The sequence below is a fragment of the Tupaia chinensis genome, unplaced genomic scaffold (assembly GCF_000334495.1).
Source record: "Tupaia chinensis unplaced genomic scaffold, TupChi_1.0 Scaffold144602_1, whole genome shotgun sequence".
Lineage (NCBI taxonomy): Eukaryota > Metazoa > Chordata > Mammalia > Scandentia > Tupaiidae > Tupaia > Tupaia belangeri.
In genome coordinates, this window is record NW_006204462.1 from 86,568 (window position 1) to 104,781 (window position 18,214).

General features: G+C 55.1%; 1 protein-coding gene across 4 annotated transcripts in view; it reads right to left on the minus strand.

Moving 5' to 3' along the window:
- The window catches only part of NRG1 (neuregulin 1), a 312,205-nt gene that overhangs the window by 12,539 nt on the left and 281,452 nt on the right, over nucleotides 1-18,214 (minus strand). For 3 of the 4 annotated variants that reach the window (XM_027767759.1, XM_027767761.1, XM_027767760.1), the window contains 2 exons: nucleotides 6,626-6,684; nucleotides 878-901 (listed from right to left, as the gene is read on the minus strand). In XM_027767759.1, coding sequence (XP_027623560.1) covers nucleotides 878-901; nucleotides 6,626-6,684 — 83 coding nt within the window. The remainder of the gene's footprint in view (nucleotides 1-877; nucleotides 902-6,625; nucleotides 6,685-18,214) is intronic. The other variant, XM_006167181.2, reaches the window with a different exon arrangement.

The following is an 18,214-nucleotide window of genomic DNA, read 5'->3' on the forward strand; positions in this document are numbered from 1 at the left end:
CGGGGCCACTCTGCGGCCCTCTCTCCCCCCCCAGCAGCAGCCGCGGGGTCCTCCTCCCTGTCACCGGGCCTCGGGATGGGGATGGCGCCCTGCTGCCCCAACTGCACCCAGGCTGTGGTGCGCAGACGCTGGCTGGCCCGCCCAGGGCTGCCTCTGGCCGCCTGCACCTCAGAGACGGGCCTGTCTTCCCAACTACCTGGAATGGAGGCTTCGGAAGGAGCACCGAGTCTCGCCTTGGGGAGTCTCTCTCCTCTGTTTTCAGTGTGCTCATCTACGCGACTGCTTTCTGGACAAGCTCGGGGACTCAAAGTTAATCCCACTAGTGCTAGAGTCTTTGCCTGAAACAGCACACGGCTTCCCGTTCTGACTGCTCCCTTGCAGTACCACCAATCGGGTATCTGGAGTATCTCCAGAAAACCGGAGTCACTCGGGGCCACGCCTACACTGCCGCGCTGTCGGGCGGGCTCTGGGGTGCGAGAGGCCGTTTTGTACTGGAGGTCAAATCGGGCGTCTGTTAAGCAGATGCATTTGAACCTCAGCCCCTGGCTCGCCTGCCTGGGGCGCGCCCCACACTCAGACGGGCCTGGCTGTCCCGGGCAGCGCAGCTGGGTGGTCGGCGGGCCGCAGGGAGGTGTATGTGACGGGCGGCAGTGAAGTGGTTTCGTCTGCGTGGGGGACACGTGGGCCCTAAGGCTGCTGGGCTCTGGCGTCTCAGTGAGCTACCCGGGGTCGCAGGGCAGGACTGTTATGGCTGTATGGCCCCTTCTAAAGAGGAAGGAGATTAGTGAGCAGCTGGAAGGTAGAAGTGGGGCGGGGGACATCTCAGCTCTTAGGCTCTAAACTCTGCAGGCCAAAAGGAATGAGGATTCGTCCATACCCATAAATTCAATCCCAAGGTGCTCTGCCATTGCAGAAAGTTGACAAAAAAGGAGAGAAAGGGAAAAAGTTTCAGAAAGAGCAGTACACCGCGCTCCCGACACATCGCACGGCCGCGGCTGTCTGCGTGCACCTGCCAGGTCGCGGCGCGCCGCAGCAGTGCCCAGGGCGCGGAGCTCGGAGGGGTGCGCGCAGCCTGTCATCTTAACCCTTAAAGGCCTGACTGAGGGGGACCGGCACACGGGACGGTGGGAAGAGGCGTGTGCTGTCACTCCGTTCCCTTGGTGAAGGGCGGGGCAGTGTTCCCAGGAGGTTAACCTTTCTGACCCGAAGTGGCACAATGGCAGAGGCAGGAGCAGAGGCCGGGCCGGCAGCGAGTTCACCGTCCGATCAGCAGCATGGGCGTGGGTTCGGGGCGGGCACCCGCTCCAGTCCTACCTGCTCTTCGGCTGCTCCCTGTGGCTGTGTCCCCTCCCTCCCTTTCTTTGCCACTTTGAAAGTGGTTTCATGAAGAAAAAGCAACAGACCTTCGCTCAACACACCGGGCAGGCCTGGGGCATGGGCCAGCACTCCGGTGCCGCCGTGGGGCCTCGTGGGCTCAGGGCAGCTGGGTCTCACTTCTCCAAACCCGAAATGGTGGCGTTTCATGGTGGGGCCGGGGGACGCTGTTCCTGAGTCAGCAGTGACCCATTGCTCCCTCGGACGGCAGCCACAGATTACCTCTGGCCTGAGCTGCTCAGGGGCGCAGCGGGACAGCCAGCCGCAGCTCGGCCCTGCTCTCTGGAAACCCCGGTCGCAGGGCCCCAGAGTCTGCCGGCCCCAGTGAGGAGCAGGGGAAACGGGGTTCCGAGGGAAAGCTCAGGAACGCCTTTCATTCCTGAAACCAGGATGGCTTCCATGCGTGTGCAGAGGCCGGTGTATGGGGGCGGGCACCCCGTCGGGGCCAGGGCGGTCTGGGAACACGTGCTGGAGCGGTGTTGTGTGGGCAGAAGGCCCCTTCTACAGAGACGGGGAGGAGGCGTGTGCCACAGCCATCCTGTTCAGGTCCTGCCTCTGCCATTGACCGGTGATCCCGGGCAAGTTAACTTCTCACCCCCCACAGGCTTCTGAGCTAACCCCTGGGGTGACCCGCACCACCGCGGAGCCCTGAGCTCCCGCAGCCGACAGCAGAAAGAGGTGACGGCTGGGACAGACCCCGGTGGGCTGTGGCCATGGGCTGTCCTGTCCTCAGCTGGACTTTGAGTTACGCTCCTGGGACGTTACCAAGAAACAGACTTTAAAACCTGCCATTTCTTAAGGAAACAAAGCTTCCCAGGTTAAAACTGTACCTAGGTAATGCCCAGCATAGACACATACAGTAAGTGGTACAGAGTATGTGCGGCAGCCAGGATTCTGCGAGGGGCCGCGCAGAGCAGGGCCCTTCCGCCTTGGGCCCAGCGGGCTCAGCCAGACAGGCTCAGGTTGTTACAAACGAGAAGCTGGCGGCGGAGTGAATTTGCCTACAGAGTTCTCAGGAGAGTGGCTGACTCCAGTCCGGGTGAGTCTGTGTCTGCGACACTCATCTTGGCCAATGGACATTTACCCCGCCCCCATTTGCTTTCCTTACAGCCAATCTGAAATATCAAATGAAAAAAATCTCTTTCCAAGAAAGCTGGCAGTCCTTTTCCTCCCCATTTCCACGAGGCTGTGACCCAGTTTTCCTTCCTAGGCCCCCTCAGTCTCCGGCCTTTTCCTCCTACCAGTCAACAATAATTTAAGGGTTAAAATGGAGGAGCTGTCCACAGCAATCCTTCCAGAGCCACTCTTCCACGCCCACGTGGACACTGCTGACGGCTCACGTTAGTTGCGTAGAAAGCTTGGTTAGGTCTCCAACAGAATTAGCAGCATGCTCATGCACCTGTGTTACCGCGTCTCCGGGCCCGCAGGAAGCCTGTGAGCCTAACTACGGCTTCCTTTCTCTGGAGAGCATTCTTATCAGGCAGCCCAGTTGTGAGTCACTGGATGGGAGGCGGGCACTTAAACCTGGACAGTCCTCTGGGCCAGCCCTGACGGGGTGCGGGCGGCACACATGCAGCTGCCGCTGCTCTGCCCGCTCCGAGGAGTCGGGGCTCCACACAGACACCCCGTCCTGCTGTTTAATCAGCGCTGGCTTAGGGGCATTGCACGTCACTGCTTTCTACCGAACAGCTGCCTCGACGCTAGTTTTCAGATTAAATTAATAATTCAAAACATGATGATTACTGTAAACAATTCAGTTTCCTCTTCTACATGTGGTTTCCTGCTATGCCCTAAGCAATATAAAACATTAATTTAAACCTAAGAGTCTCTGAAAACTATTAAATATTGGCTTACTAATCCTCTGCCTTAGGATTTCGTAGCTGCTCGGGAACTGATTAATGTGGAGGTTGACTTAGAATTTTCAATTGCATTAGAGGGAAGAATAATAGAACTTCCTTTTTCCAAAATGATACCTCCATGCAATTACGGCTTCTGTTAAAATTTGAAGGCATTTGAGATTTTATTCTCAACTGTAAGTCTCGGGCAAGTTTATGCGGCTCGTCTGGAAGATTTACGGGTGGTATTCAAACTCCGCACTCGGAAAACCATGCTGAGTTCTGTCCGCGCCGTTTCTGAGCGGCACCAGATGGGTGTCTGAGCTAATGTGGACTTACCTTGGTGAAATGTGGGTACCTTCCCCCACTCCCCCATCCACGTCCTGTAACGGGATGACCTGACAGCTCACTAACACTCTGGGGCCTCCACGCACTTTCCTTACGGCTGGAGTTGGTAAGTCCAATTGCTTCGGCGGCTTTGGAGCGTTTAGACAGCCGCACAGATGCCAGCTGCACCAGCGCGCGTGCTTCGGACGGCTTTCGAGGCTGTCTACCGAGTTCTCTCATTTTGGGAATGTGTCTAACCATTCTAAAACGGTACTCTCCTGACACATTCTGTGCCGTGAGCTGCTGCAAGTCAGTCCCTGTGTATTCGTGGAGGTATGACTCACTCGGCCGGGGCCCCGCTGACTGGGGTGTGGGTGCGTTTCCCTTTTCCCTCTGAAAAGTCCAGTCACTGACGGATGGCTGACACGCACGTGTGCACGGCCCGCAGCACAGACTAAGGGCTCGGTCCTTTGCAGTGGAAACTGTGTCAAGGCAGGTCAGATGTGAAGCTGACTAACCATGACAAGATTTTCCTAGAAGGCACTATAAATGTTTCATTTCAAGGCAAACGGCTGCCTTATAAAATATATATTTGTTCCTTTCTTTCCTAGTTCAAATCAGCTTTTATAAACCAATAAATGCCCCATTGGACATTCTGACCACTGCAGCAACCCTAACCAGATACGTGTTAGTGAACAATTTTTAAAAACTACGCTCTAGGCTGCAATTCTCCGACTGAAGATGGCGTTTGGCAAGTTAACTGCCTGTCTTTGGAGCTGCGGGCTACCTTTCCTCTCAGACTTGACATCTGCAATAAACAATGCCATTTCTCAGTGGGCACTGCGGCCGCATCTTCTCTCCAGAATCAGCCTTCATCGTTACTAGAGTTGTGAAAACCTGCCTGCTGGCCTTCTATGTGGGTTTGCAGAGAGAGAAATTGAGAACCAAGACATGGAAGTCGGAAGGTTGGCCCTGCGGGGACAGCCCCAGGGCGCCTGCTCTGTGGACAGGAGGCGCAATCACTGCAAGTGGCTCTGTAAGCCACCGCGGGCCACTAGGACCCTGCTTTCCTGGAAGTCTTCCAAACGCAGCCTTGAAAGCTTCCTGAGCAACTTATTCAAAGACTCATGCTCTGAGCTTCACAAACACAGAGTGCAATTGAAAAGGAGAAAACGGACCAACAGCGCCCCTGAAAACATCTCTGCACCGCTGTCCCGGGAAACTCTGACACAGGGTCTCGCTACGCTGCCGGCCAGCTCGCGCCCGAGCTCCTCCCATTGCAGCCGGCCGAGCTGCTGGGATCACAGCACACGGCCCCACGCCGGCCTCCGGGCTGGCCCTGGAACCACACCCGCGCCTTTCATGTGGTCCTGGCCGAGGCATGGCAGCCGACAGGACAGCGCAGCCAGCCCGCCCTGCCTTCCTCTCTAACGCCCTCTCCTCACGGCCCAGGCGACTCTGCGGGCGCTCAGAGTGTCCTTAAATTCTAACATGCGCTTCCACGGGGTCTGTGAAGTCACAGGAGCGTGCTTTTCTGTCAGTGTGATACAAACTAAAGGAATGGCTTTAGTGCAGGAAGTACATGGCTTTCTCGCGTCTAATCTTCCTTTCTACCCTGGCTACCTTGACCACAGCTCCGGATAGCTTCGGAGGGACATACGTGCGTTTAGGCATCGTGCAGAGAGCAGGCACCTCTCACTAGATGCCCGCTTGCCACCGACAGTAAATAAGATGATGATGTCCGTCTGAAAGTTGAATAAGGCTAGTTCACCGATTTTTCACAAGAGAAAATGGTTACGTCGCCCATGGAAACACGGTCCGACTCCTGAGTACCCTCTTGCTCGGTACGGACTGGGCATTGGAGAATCCGTTGCTGACTCGTAGGATGGCCAAGGGGCTGCAGAGCTGCATTCTCTACATGCAGGAGGCCGAGAACCTCTCTGACCCCTTCTGCGCCCCACATGATGGGCTTCCTCACTGGGGGGTGGGCGCTAGAGGTCTAAGTTTAAGCTGCCGCTGCGCTGCGGGCTGTCTTCAGGGTGAGCAGCTGTCAGCTGCACGCCGCCGCCTTTGTAAGCAAGGACTCGGGGCTGCACCTCCTGCGTGCTAAGGCTGCTCGGAGGCCACAGGTGGAGTGGCGTAGAGGCAGGGCACCCTCACACTCCCTAAGACATTTCGTATGAACCTCATGGGCGAAATTCTCCGAACTACAGTCTACGTGGGAAACTATTCGGAATCGATTTTATATACATTGTTTGGAAAACTTCAGAATCCATAGCGATAACCCCAGTTCACAATAAATGGACAACTATATGGCTTAGCTATCCACGTGGTGAGGGGCACAGTGAACTGGACCTCCTGGTAATGGTGTCCAACACTTCACGAAGCACGGAAGGCCATCAGAGTGTCCCGGCTCTGCAGGAGGGTTGAACTGTTATATTTTAAAGTAATAAATCCTTCAAAAAGTAAAAGAACCACCCCTGAAACTAGCGCGAAGAAAGAGAGCGCAGGTAAGTGGTATAAACTAGTCCCTGCGCACACGAGTAGCAGCCGCTTTCTCACTTACCCTGAAATGTTGGCTTCCCATTTTCCTACTCGGTGCTTTTTAAAAAATGCCTAAGTGCAAACTGTCTGTGGTGAAGGGAGACCGTGCTCCCTCTGCCGTGATTGGTGCCACCGGCACCTCTGGGCAGGCTGCACTTACCATCCCTTCCGTGCAAGCTGCTGACGGCCGGGTGCCACCCTCTTCAGGCACCATTGTACAGAGAGGATGGACTTTTATCAACGAAAGTGAGACTTTTAAATGCCTTTATTATATTCCACTGCTTGACGTGGCTACCGTTTGTATCACAGGATCCGACAGCGACTGGGGCACGCCAGAGCCTGGCACACCTACTAGCGTCTGCGAGCCCGCCCCCGGCGGAGGAGGCCACGCCGCGGTGTTAATGTCCTCATGCGACAGAAGAGTGGTCGGTTAGACCGGGCAGACCGGCTAGCTCTAGGTGGAGCTGAGGGAGACGCAGCGACAAGAAAGCAGGGCCCACTGAGCATGCTCCTAGCCAGGCAGGGACAGAAAGGGGCGGACGTACTGTAGAAACTGGTCATTACGTAGTTCTGGCAGCGGTCACCAGTAAACTCATTTGGGCACCTGAGAGAAGAAACAAAAACAATGGTAGAAAACACAGAGAAACAGAGAAGAGGTGAGTACACGCGAGAAAGGAGCTCCGTCAGTGCCTCTGACTGCCTTGGAGGCTCACCCTCAGGACCCGCTGACCCCTGTCCTCATCGTGGTCCGGACTCTGCCCACCCCGGCGGGGCTGGGTGTGCGTGGCAGGAGCCAGCTCAGAAGGGACTGCTTTCTCCTAAGGGAGCCAGCATGGGACCTGGGGTGCTCGGCTTTGCGTTCGACAGCCGTGGTCAGAACGCTGGAAGGAAATGGTTTGGGGCTGTCTTGCCGCCATGTCAGCAGTGTCACAGGCCATCCTGCCGGCCCGTCCCTTCAGGCGGACAACTTCGGGCCCTGCGGACAGCCAGCTGGGCAAGGCCTGCTGGACGGGTTTGCGCCCCAGTGGGACCACGATGAGACCACGGGGAGTCAGCGGCCTTGAGCTGTAAACGCACCAAGCGGTAGAGACTGTCGCTGTACATTGGGGAGAGAGCGGCCAGGTTATTGTGACATACTTTCTTGGGTTCGGACTTTCATGGGCACATTCTCAGTACATCTCGCTCCCGTGAATCCAGGCTGGCACCTAGAGGGCAGAAATGTGACAAGCAATGGAATGCTGAGACACCGGAAGCTCAGACGGCAAGTGCCCTCCTACGTCAGCTGGACTGGACACAGGGAGAAAGCGGACGTGGAGGGACGGGCTTTGCTACGGTTCCTCCGAGCTGCTAAAGGTCTCACTGAAGTTTGCCTAGAATGAGGCCGAACAGGTGGCGGGGCGTGACACCTGCCGTGCGCCTTCGCTCCGCCTTCTGTCCCCATCACCGGTCCTCACTGTGGGACACACCGCTTTGCAAAGGGTGGACACGGCCCCGCCTGGCCGTTACCATGACGACCTCGCGCTTTTTCTCCCACAGGTGCCTGGCTTGTACCGATCTCCGCGCACTTTGTCGTGAAACTGTCAAACAATGGAGTCGAGGACTTTCACTCTCTAGTGATTACCGACCAGAAAACTGTATTTCCCGTTTTGTAAGAGATATTAGAAGTTCAGCGTTGCCTTTAATGTTGAAAGACAGGGAATAGAAGCAGATTTTGATCCGTATAAATTTCACTTAATCCAAAGACCCCAACTCAAAGGCAAACACACTTTAAGATTCAGAGCAGCTGTTCTACAGAAGCACGTAGCAGATACTTTACGCCGCAGGTAAAACTACCGGCCGCCAGACAAGCCCTGAAGTATTTTTGCACAGAAAAATAGAAAGGTACGTCGTAACTCTTCCGCTGACACATTATTTTTAAATTGTATAAAATACACATTTGATTCACTCAAATACATTTGCATATCAAAATGGTAGAGTCTCGTGCGACCCCGGCCTCAAGGTCATGCCGCAGCCCAGGGCTTCAGGGTGGACCTTCATGGTGGTTCTTGCTGTGTCACTCTCGTGACTGGACCTTTTGTTTCTACCAATGTCATGCTCTAAGAAATAGGCCTCTGGAAGGTTCTAGAAGCTAATACCTTTACAGACAAAAAACTTCACCTGGATGCTCAACATCCATGGTCATAATTATTATTACTAGTTCATCTACATAAGAACCACCACGCAAAGGCCCCTTCCGATGCAATTTAGCCCTGACAACACATACACAGTGATATTAACACAACCTTCCTTTTCTCCAGAGTGGACAAGAAGAAATACTATCTTTCTGCCTTTAAAAAGGTAGGAATTAAAACTATTTGTTTTTACTAACATGGGATGATTTCTTTTAATTTCCCTTCTAACCAAATTCAATGCCAAGAAATCTCATCGAAGACCTGCGTATGCGCGCTTCTCTGGCTTCCTGAAGAGCAGCCTGCAAAATAAAGCACCAGCAGTCCCCGAGACGCTGCCTCAGAGGCTGCGAGACTCGCAAGCACGCCACAGCCTTCAGCAGCAGCATCCTGTGCTGGGACGCCCTTCCAGACCTTAAAACTCCCGTGCAGATGCGTGGTGGCTTCGTGCAGAGCGCTGGGGCTGTGGGGAGCAGGGACAGGTGCCCAAGGAGACAGGCTGCATGAGAGCAACCACCTGAGCTGTAGGTCACTCCTCACAGAGATGTCACCTCCAGATGCCAAGACCGTGTGGATAGATGTAGAAGGAAGCACTGCCCCACCCCACCCCCCCCAGTTTCCCCTCCTGTGTTTTCAGTCCCCCCCCCCCAGTTTCCCCTCCTGTGTTTTCAGTTACGCATGCGTCACTGTGGCCTGAAAACACAGATATCCCTAGAGAAAAAACCAGTCACATAACTGCAGTCACGGCCAGTTGCTACCATCGTTCTCTTCAGGGTTTTTGCTGTTCCTCTTTCGGTTTGTTTCTTAGTTTTTAAGCATAAGGCACGTATACTTTTCAGAAAGAGAAAGAAAGGAAAAGTGAGAAACGACTCCCCGGGGTGGCTGTGCCACAGTTCCTTCTCCTCTTAAGACTAGGCATGCATGCACATGCACCCGGCTTAATTTTCAAGCCGCCAGGTCTAGGACTTGAACCACAGTTGGTCATGTGGGATCCAGAGCCTTCACTACCATGCTACCTGCTGGCATCAGAAACGCCCCTATTTAAGTATTGTGAAATTAACATGTACCGGGGCCAACAGGTGGCATAGTGGTTATGTGCTAGACTCCAGCATGGTAGACCACAGTTCGAGTCCTAGACCCAGAAGCTTGAAACTCATGTGAGGCACATGTGTATGCGTGCCCAAAATCCTGAGAGGAGAATGGAGGAGAAGGGATTATGGTGTGGCCATTCCACTGGGGGGTGAGTTCTCACTTTCTATCTCTCTGTCTCTCCAGTGAGTGCACATGCATGCCCTATAGCAAAAATGTCTCAAAAAAAAGAAAAAAGACAAAGAAAATAACTTGAGGCTGAGGGCCCAGCAGCTTCTCACGAGACGGGTGCGTGTGGCAGGGCGCCATGGTCAGGGCATCTTGGATGCCAGTCCTGTGACCGGAGGGCACATGACAACTAGGTAGACAGGGCCGAAAGCCTTACCTGACCAGTTTCCTAACTATAATAAACTTCTCACGTGTTTCCTGAAGCCAGCATTGTGCGGTGGTGGCCCATCCCCGTTGCAACAGCATGGGGTACTTAGTGCAGGACTGCTAAAGTCCTTGAGGTATGCGAGCCCGCTTTGGAGTCATCTGCTGTTCCCAAGCCAGAATAGCCTTCTGCTAATATCTACCTCCACTTGGTGATGGGTTTCTGTGTTAACAGCCCTGGGCTAGTCAAGGGGAGGCCACGGTCCACACATTGCGCTGTCCTAGGAGTTCATTAGTGGGAATACAGGACCTCAGGCCCAGGTCAGAATAAGAAGGGGAAGAAGGAGGAGGAGGAGGAGGAAGGAGGAGGAAGGAAGAGAAGAAGGAGACGAATAAGGAGAAGGAAAAGGAGGAGGAGGAAGGAGAAGGAGGAGGAGGAAGGAAGGAAGGAGGAGAAGGAGGAGAAGAAGAATAAGGAGAAGGAGGGGGAGAAGGAGAAGAAGAAGGAGAAGGAGAAGGAGGAGGAGAAGAGGGAGAAGGAGGAGAAGGAGAAGGAGGAGGAGAAGAATAAAGAGGAGGAGAATAATAAGGAGAAGGAGGAGGAGAAGGAGGAGGATAAGAAGGAGGAGAAGTAGAAGGAGAAGGAGAAGAATAAGGAGGAGAAGAATAAGGAGAAGGAAGAGGAGGAGAAGGAGGAGGAGGAGAATCTTCACTTTAGCGTGTGTCCATGTTGGCATATTCTGAATGGCACAAGAGAGGTGTGTCCACATTCCAGTGTTGGACCTGGGTGGATGGAGACTGAGCCCCTTCCTAACACCACCCTGGCTTGCTGTTGGGGCCCAGGTGAGCCTCATTTCTCAGGGCCAAAATGAAGAGATTGAACTGAAGGGTGACCTCTTCTACCTCCGAGGTTCAGGGACGCAATGCTGATCTGAACATGCGCACTTGCTTTTGGAGAACTCTGGTGCTGGACTAGCAGGTGGCATAGCAGCTATGTCACTGACTCCCACATGGCCAACCATGGTTTGAGTCCCAGACCCGGTGGCTGGAAAGTCAGGCCGGGCATGTATGCATGTGTGCCCAAGATCCCAAGAGGAGAATGGAGGGATTATGGTATGGCCATTGCCCCTGGGGGATGATTTGTCACATTCCCTCTCGCCGTCTCTGTCTCTGTCTCTCTCTTTTTGGCAAGTATATGTGCCCTAAGCAAAATCTTCTAACAAAAAAAAAAAAAAAAAAAAAGAAAAGAAAACCCCACTGTTTCTTCTGAATGCATTGCGGTCAGGGAGGACAGAACTCAAGCACTTGTAAAATTACCATGAGAAGTATTGCCAGAGGTGTGTGCGCTTCCTAGAGGGTGACCAAGAGAACACCCCCGATGGAGCATGGTCACGCTGCAGCCCCACCTCCATTTCTCCACCCTCTCAGGGTTTCGGGTGTGCACACACTCGGGGCTTGAAGTGCTGCCAGGGTGGGATTCAAACTGCACCGGCCATGTGGGATCCAGCTCTCTACTCACCAGGCCATGTGGGCCAGCCCCACAAATCATTCTTGAGAGAATATTTCCCCCCAGTTTGCTATAGGACATGTGCACTCACCAGAGGGAGAAAAAGAGGTGAGAAGGCAATACGTCCCCTCCCCGGCATCTCCCCTGGGGGTGGCCATGCCGCAATCCCCCTTCTCCATTCCCCTATTGGGGTTTTGGGCACACATGCACACGTGCCCAGCATGTTTTTCAAGCTGCCAGGCCCAGGACTCAAACTGCAGAGTCAGCGATGTGAGACCTGCCGGGACAACCACCACACCGGCTGACCCCAGAGAGAATGGCTTTGATGATCGGAGAGCAAAGCAAATCACAAACCCTCAAGTAATACCAGTGTCCACCTCAGAGGTCAGCGGAGCACAGATGCCTGGGCTGTAGCCAGGCCAGGCAGAAGGGAGAGGGGACGGGGATGTGTCTGCCCGGTACGTGGCGGTGCAGAGGGTGCTGCACACACGGAACGCCTTGCTCTAGCTCAGACGGGATCTGAGGCTCCTTCTAGAAGCAGCAGGAGACCAGCTGGCTCCCACTCAGGCCCATGATTGGCACTGCTCGCTGAGCACCAGCCTCGCTTTCCTGGAAGCTGGGATGAGGGTCGATTTCATCTGACGTTGAACAATGTGTTTCGGCTGGAGTCTGAGCAAATCCAAGCGTGTTAATCCTTACAAGAATCTCGGGTGTGAGGCATGATCAAACACCGTTTATGATTTGAAAAACATTCACACGGCTTCATTGATCATATAAACAATGGAAATTATTGAAAAATTAGTGCGTGCTCTTAGCCTGAAAATTGAAAACATAAACATCTTGTTCCATGCTTGTTTTAAGAGAGATTTTTGTTACCAGGCACGTGCACTTGCTGGAGAGACAGAGAGGGAAAGTGAGAGATCGCCCCAGTGCAGATGGCCACACTGGCCATTCTCCTCTCGAGATTTTGGGCGCGCCTGCTCATGTGCTCGGTGTGAGTGTTAAGTCTCCAGTCCAGGACTTGAACTGTGGCCATGCTGGAGTCCAGCAACATAAACATTATGTTATCTGCTGACCCCAAGTTTTGTCTTAACAGGATGTCAGCTCAGTGTTGCTGAACACAGCCATCCGCTCTTTCAAAGAGCCCCACCTGGCCTCCTCCCCACCCCAAGCCCATGGAGCAGGCTCTCGGTCAGAACCCCTCTGCCCTCCGGCCTGCCTGCCACACTCCGTCTTGACCCCTGTCTGCACTCACTGCCCCCAGAGGAGCCATGCTGAGCACAGGGACTCTACCTTGACCACTGTGTGTCCGATGCCTATTGTTGCCTGGCTCAGTCTCTGCAACCGCACTGAAGGGACGCCCAGGCCATCCTGCCAACACAGCCCTGCGCCAGCACACCTCCGACCAGTCACCTGACTCGCCAAGTACAGGCGATCCAGACTACCTGCCCTTAATCTTAGCGTGTTGATAGATTCTCCTCTATCAAACCATGTTTTATAGGAACTCCCAGTTCCCTAATAGACTCCCTCCCTGAAACAAAATTTTTTTCAAGTTTTTAATATGTGAGAGAGGGAGGAGAAGGGAGAGAGGAAGAGATTGGAATCTTCCTGCTACAGCCTCCTGGTAAGCCGGAAACTGAACCTGGGCTTCCGCATGGCCTCAGCCGCCATGAAGCACCACCCTCCTGCCTGCACCACTTGACTGGACCCAAATGAGGACTTCAGCGTCACGTCTGCAGTTCAGAAAAGACCCTGTGATGCTCACACCGCAAGTCCGTCATCTGGATGGAAGCCCTGTTACTGCGCTGCCAGCTCACTTGGTTCAGGGGCGGCACCATCCCTAGCCACGACCCCCGCCCAGCACCAGGAATACAATCAGCGTCCCAGTAGCCCGAGTGTGCAGGACCTGACGCCCACTGTCTCTGGTGTGCACGTCTGGAGAGCCCAGCGAGTGCTTGGTGTGGTTTTCAGATTCTAATTGTTTGGGGGGGGGGACGACTGGGGGCAACTTCACACATACTTAGAAATATTCAGACTGCAAGAAACTTCTAGTCATCGAGGGCTGGCTAATTTCGGATCCCACTTAGCACACGTGGGCGGCCAGGCCACCCTCGGCCAGCCTTCCCTCCCTGATCCTTGGCTCTGTGTTCACTGGGCCTGCCTTGCTTATGCAGGAGGGAGACCGAGTCCTCGGCGGACACCCTGTCTCGGCCGTCAGCCCACAGCCGACTGCTCAGACAACCTCGGCACACCTCGTCTGACAAGGACCTGCTACCGTCCTCTCCCCCAAGCTGTGCTGGTGGTGGCGTTTCCATGTGTGCGATGACCTGCCCGGGGTCCCTGTTGGCACATTCTGAATGGCACAAGTGTCGCCCGGTAACTGCCCGGACTGTGGGTTTTCAGTGTGAGATGCTGAGGCGCTGGGAAACTCGAGCTGGCGGCATCCACACAGCTGCGCGGCGCTGCTCAGGCTCCCACCGCCCCCTGCACGGCGCTGCTCGGGCTCCCACCGCCCCCTGCACGGCCTGCTGTCCCAACCCCACCCGCTCACCTCTGCCTGAGCTGGGCCCTGCAGCGCGTCCGCATAGGTGAGGCTGCCCTCGGCCTGCAGCTCTGCAGGAGGGCCTCCCATGCCCTGCCTTGGTGGGAAGTGCCTTAGGCTGTGTCCACACTGCTAATGCTGTCATGTCCTTCACGGCCACACCCGCGGAAGGCATCCGTTTCCTCCAGAGAACGCCGTCTTCAACCTCCTTAGAGACATCGCTGAGTAAGAGGTGTTCCGAGCGACCTTCCCCTCCGGTGGCCGCCTTGCTGGGGCATGTCTGCCTTCCCTTCTCCATGTGGTCTGGCGACAGAGGCTGACAACGGCTGAACCCGGCCTCACGGGCATACCAGAGCTGTCCCCAGTGCTCCCCCGCACGTGAGACCTTCTGGCCTTCACTCCCTGTGATGCGTTCTCACCGTCTGACACGGGCCAGCCCACAGCTGCACGCCTCCATGTCCCTGTGACACGTCCCTGGGCCCGGCACTCTGCAGGTGTGTCTGCCCCCAGCACGCTGCCCCGGCCCAGGGACAGCACAGCTGTGATGGGACAGGACAGCTCAATGCTCGGTTTTCACGCAGCCACTCAGGAGGGCTGCTCAGACTGGTGCGCTCTAAGGAGCTGTCAGAGCAAGGGTGGGGGCTTGTTCCCTGGACACCCCACATGGCTCTCCACAGCTGGGACGTAGACGCCACCAGGCAGGGACCACGGTGGGCCGTGGTCCACTTCCCTCGTGCCGGGTAGCACGTGCCGGTGCCTGGCCGCCGGCCCGCACTGTCCTCAGAGCGCACAGGGAACGCCTTCCGTCTGCCCTGGTGCGCGATGGCCGGTCAGCAACGCCCACTGGTGCGGAGCAGGCCGCGAGTCACACCAGGCCACCGAGGGGCAGAGGCCGAGGCTGTCGACAGCGCAGTGTCCTCGGACCCGTCTCTCACCACTGCGTTGGCCTCTGCTAAACGCTTCCCGGGGCAGAGCCGCACCAAGTCAGTGTCACGTCATCCCCAAGAGAGGACCGTTCGGGGCCGGAATGAGGGAGTCAACAGGACGCACCGCGGACCTAAACTCGCCTCCTCTCATCACACGGGCCTTCCACGTGGCTGCGTGATGCTTCTGTGAGTGTGGCCCCACGTCCCTGGTTTAATGACACTGCCCAGCCAAGGATAAGCACTGCTGTTACCACCACATCACGAGGCCAGGGCTTTGTAAACTCCGCTTAGTGTCTCTGATGCTCTCTCCCTTACTGCTCGCCGAATCTCCCTGGCCTGTAAGGAGGTCTCCCCCAACGCTCCTGCTCCAGAAGTCACCGTGGCTCCCCGATAGCTCTGTGATGTCCAGAGCCGTCTGTCTGGCCTTCGGTGCTCGTGACCTGGCCCACTGTCCAGCTTGTCTTCTGTCGTGTTTGTCTGACTTTCCAGAACAAAGCCACTGGTCACGTGTGCTTGTCGCCGTGTTTCACGGGGGACGGAGACGACTGGAGCCTCAGAACAGGCCTGGCACACGACAAAGACGCCATGTGTGGGGCAGGCTCCCATATGACTGACTGCGAGGTCCAAGTCCTGGGCCCGGCGGCTTGAGAAACAGGCTGTGTACGTGTGCGCCCATGCCCTGGATCCTGCACCGAGGGAGACATGGAGGAGACGGGGTCGCAGTGTGGCCTACCCCATGGGGTGCTTTCTCACTCGCTCTCTCCAATGAATGCAAGAGCCCACTGGCCAGTCTCAAAAAGCAAAGCCTCCATATATGATGCTAGTGCTCAGAAAGCCCCCAACTCCGCCAGGCCTCCTCCCCTTCTCTAAATGCTCAGCTTGATACGAGCTCTGTGTCTGTTGGAATAGACTCCCTCTGCCCGGCTCCCTCTCTAGCTGGCTCGTGTCCGTGAAGACTATGTCCAGAGACCAGAGACCACCCTGCTTTATGTTTTTTCTGTGTTTTCAAAACTGCCTGATATATAGCTGTTTGTGTGTGTGTGTGAGAGAGAGAGGTTTATGCTATAGGGCATGTGTGCTCACCAGAAAGAGAGAGACAGAGAGACAGAAAGCGAGAAATCATCCCCTGGGGGTTGGCCACGTCACAGTCTCTTCTACTCCATTCTCTCGGGATCTTGGGCACGCACACACACACATTTGGTGTGAGTTTAAGCCACCAGGTCCAGGACGCGAACCGCGGTCGACTACATGGGAGTCCAGCGACATAGCCATTACGCTAGCTGCTGGTCCCATGTAGCTGCTCTATAAACAAACGCTAACTAACACTGCAGGTACTGGGCTTTCACTGCGACCTCATCTACTGACACGCTTTTTATAACTATTTCTTTTTTAAAAATAAACTTTTTAAAAATCCTGGTACAGTGCATGAGTGTGCACATGAGAGAGTGAGAAAAAAGAGATGGAGAGACAGAGAGAGGGAGAGACGGAGAGAGGGAGGGGCGGGCCCCGGGCGCTGGCACACGGACTGAGTGAGTGTGACGCCGGGCTGGGGGTTGACAGCGCGGAGGCCCTGGTGGCCCGGCTTCTCCTGAGCAGCGTGGCCCTGTGACAGTTCCCCGCCATGGCACACGGCACAGCGTGCCTCCCCGGCTTCGCCAACGGCCGCTGGACCGTCAGGAGAGCGCGTGTCTGAGGGCTCCTCCCGCTCTCCAAGTGCAGCTCCGTTTTTTGCTTCTGCTTGTCCTTCTCGCATATGAGGAAGCTAAGGACCACAGACGCTCAATGAGCTCTCAAACGAGTGGTCCAGGCGGCCGGGGTCCCGATGGGCGAAGTGGAGGACTGGCGGCTAAACACGGCAACTCCGCATGCGGAGACAGGCCTGGGCACTTCCCTCCTCTACAGAGAGTGTGTCATACTGTCACTTACGCCATCACAGGGGAAGGCAACCTCGCTGTCCCAGTTCCAAGACTTTAGCAGAAAGGAACTCCATCTCACTGACTTCTGGGAAGAACTGAGACAACATTCTCACTCGGTTATAAATAAAGTTAGTGTCCTGAGAGTTAAAGTGAAAGGACTTGAGACTGTTCACCAGATTTGGAGTTTCAAACTCCAACCCCCACATGGTAGTCACATCTGTCAGCCCGGCAATGTATCGGGTGTAAAAACATAGACTGAGATCAAATAGTTTTAGGTTTGAAAAAAAGTCACTTCGACACTGTCCCAAATAGTTCTCAGCTAAAACTAGTGGGGAGAAGAGACACGCAAGGACAGAGAGGAAAAGCCGCTGAGCCGGTCCACGTCCGGGCCCCTCCCTTCCAGCAGACCAGCGCGTGAAGCCTCGGACAGTTTAAACACAGGGCCCCTTCTGTCATCTTTATATAATCTGAAAGACTGTTTTTCCCAGGATAAACTTTGAATCCCAGTGGAGAGGAAAAAAACGTAACAGACGGACCCACCACTGAAATCTGCAGAGTCCCCAGGGATGTCCCCGTAACCAGCCGGCTTCTCCTTGGGGAAGAATTTGCCGTACGTGGTTCATCCCCTCGGAATACCTTGCTCCACACAGAGATGAGGGATCCGCTGTAAACCCTGACTCCCAAGAAGACAGTAGGAGTAGGGACCGCGGAGAGCACTTGGAAGCCTGCGTGTGCTGGAATGTCTGAGTCATGTCTCTGGTCAGGGATGAGGCTGCAGAGGAGTGACGCCACTCTAGACAGAGGGCCCACGTGGAAAGCCTGACTGCCCTACAGACAGGCCAGCGGTGCCGACGTGGCGGTCACCCAGCATGCAGGCCAGGGCCCACGGGGCAGCTGTTCCCATGTGGCAGGACACCCTGAGCCTCCGTCCAAGTCCCCAGTGGTGGACATTTCGAATGCCATGGATGTTTCAGTGCGAGGATTTGTCGGCTGTAGGAAAGCATGGGATGGACAGGCAGTGCCCCAGCGATGGCCTTACTGTACTGCAGTTGTGGTTCAGTCGCAGCTCAGAGGTCTTCTTTCCAATGGGATCTAGTAATTCTGGTTACCACCCTCCTAAAAGATGGTCATTCCAAACCATGATCAAATATATAGAAAGGTCACTTGCTGAGAACTGGAAGGCAAGCAGGATTCCCAGACGGTTAGCTTGGGATGACGGGGGTCCGTTCATGGCTTGCTGTTTTAGTAATGTTAGAGAAGTAACAACTATTTCACGTCAAGGTTAAAATATATTATAGCGGGGAACCAGCAGTTAGCGTAATGGCTATGTCGCTGGACTCCCACGTAGTCTGACCGCGGTTCGTGTCCTGGACCCGGTGGCTTAAAACTCACGCTGGGCGCGTGTGCGTGCGTGCCCAAGATCCCGAGAGGAGAATGGAGGAGAAGGGATTGCGGCGTGACCATCCCCCCTGGGGGGTGATTTCTCGCTTTCTGTCTCTATGTCTCTCTCTGTCTGTCTGGCGAGCGCACGCACCCTACAGTGAAAATCTCTCCAAAAAAAAAAAAAAAAATTATAGCGAGAGCAACAGTTAGCGTAAAGGCTATGTTGCTGGA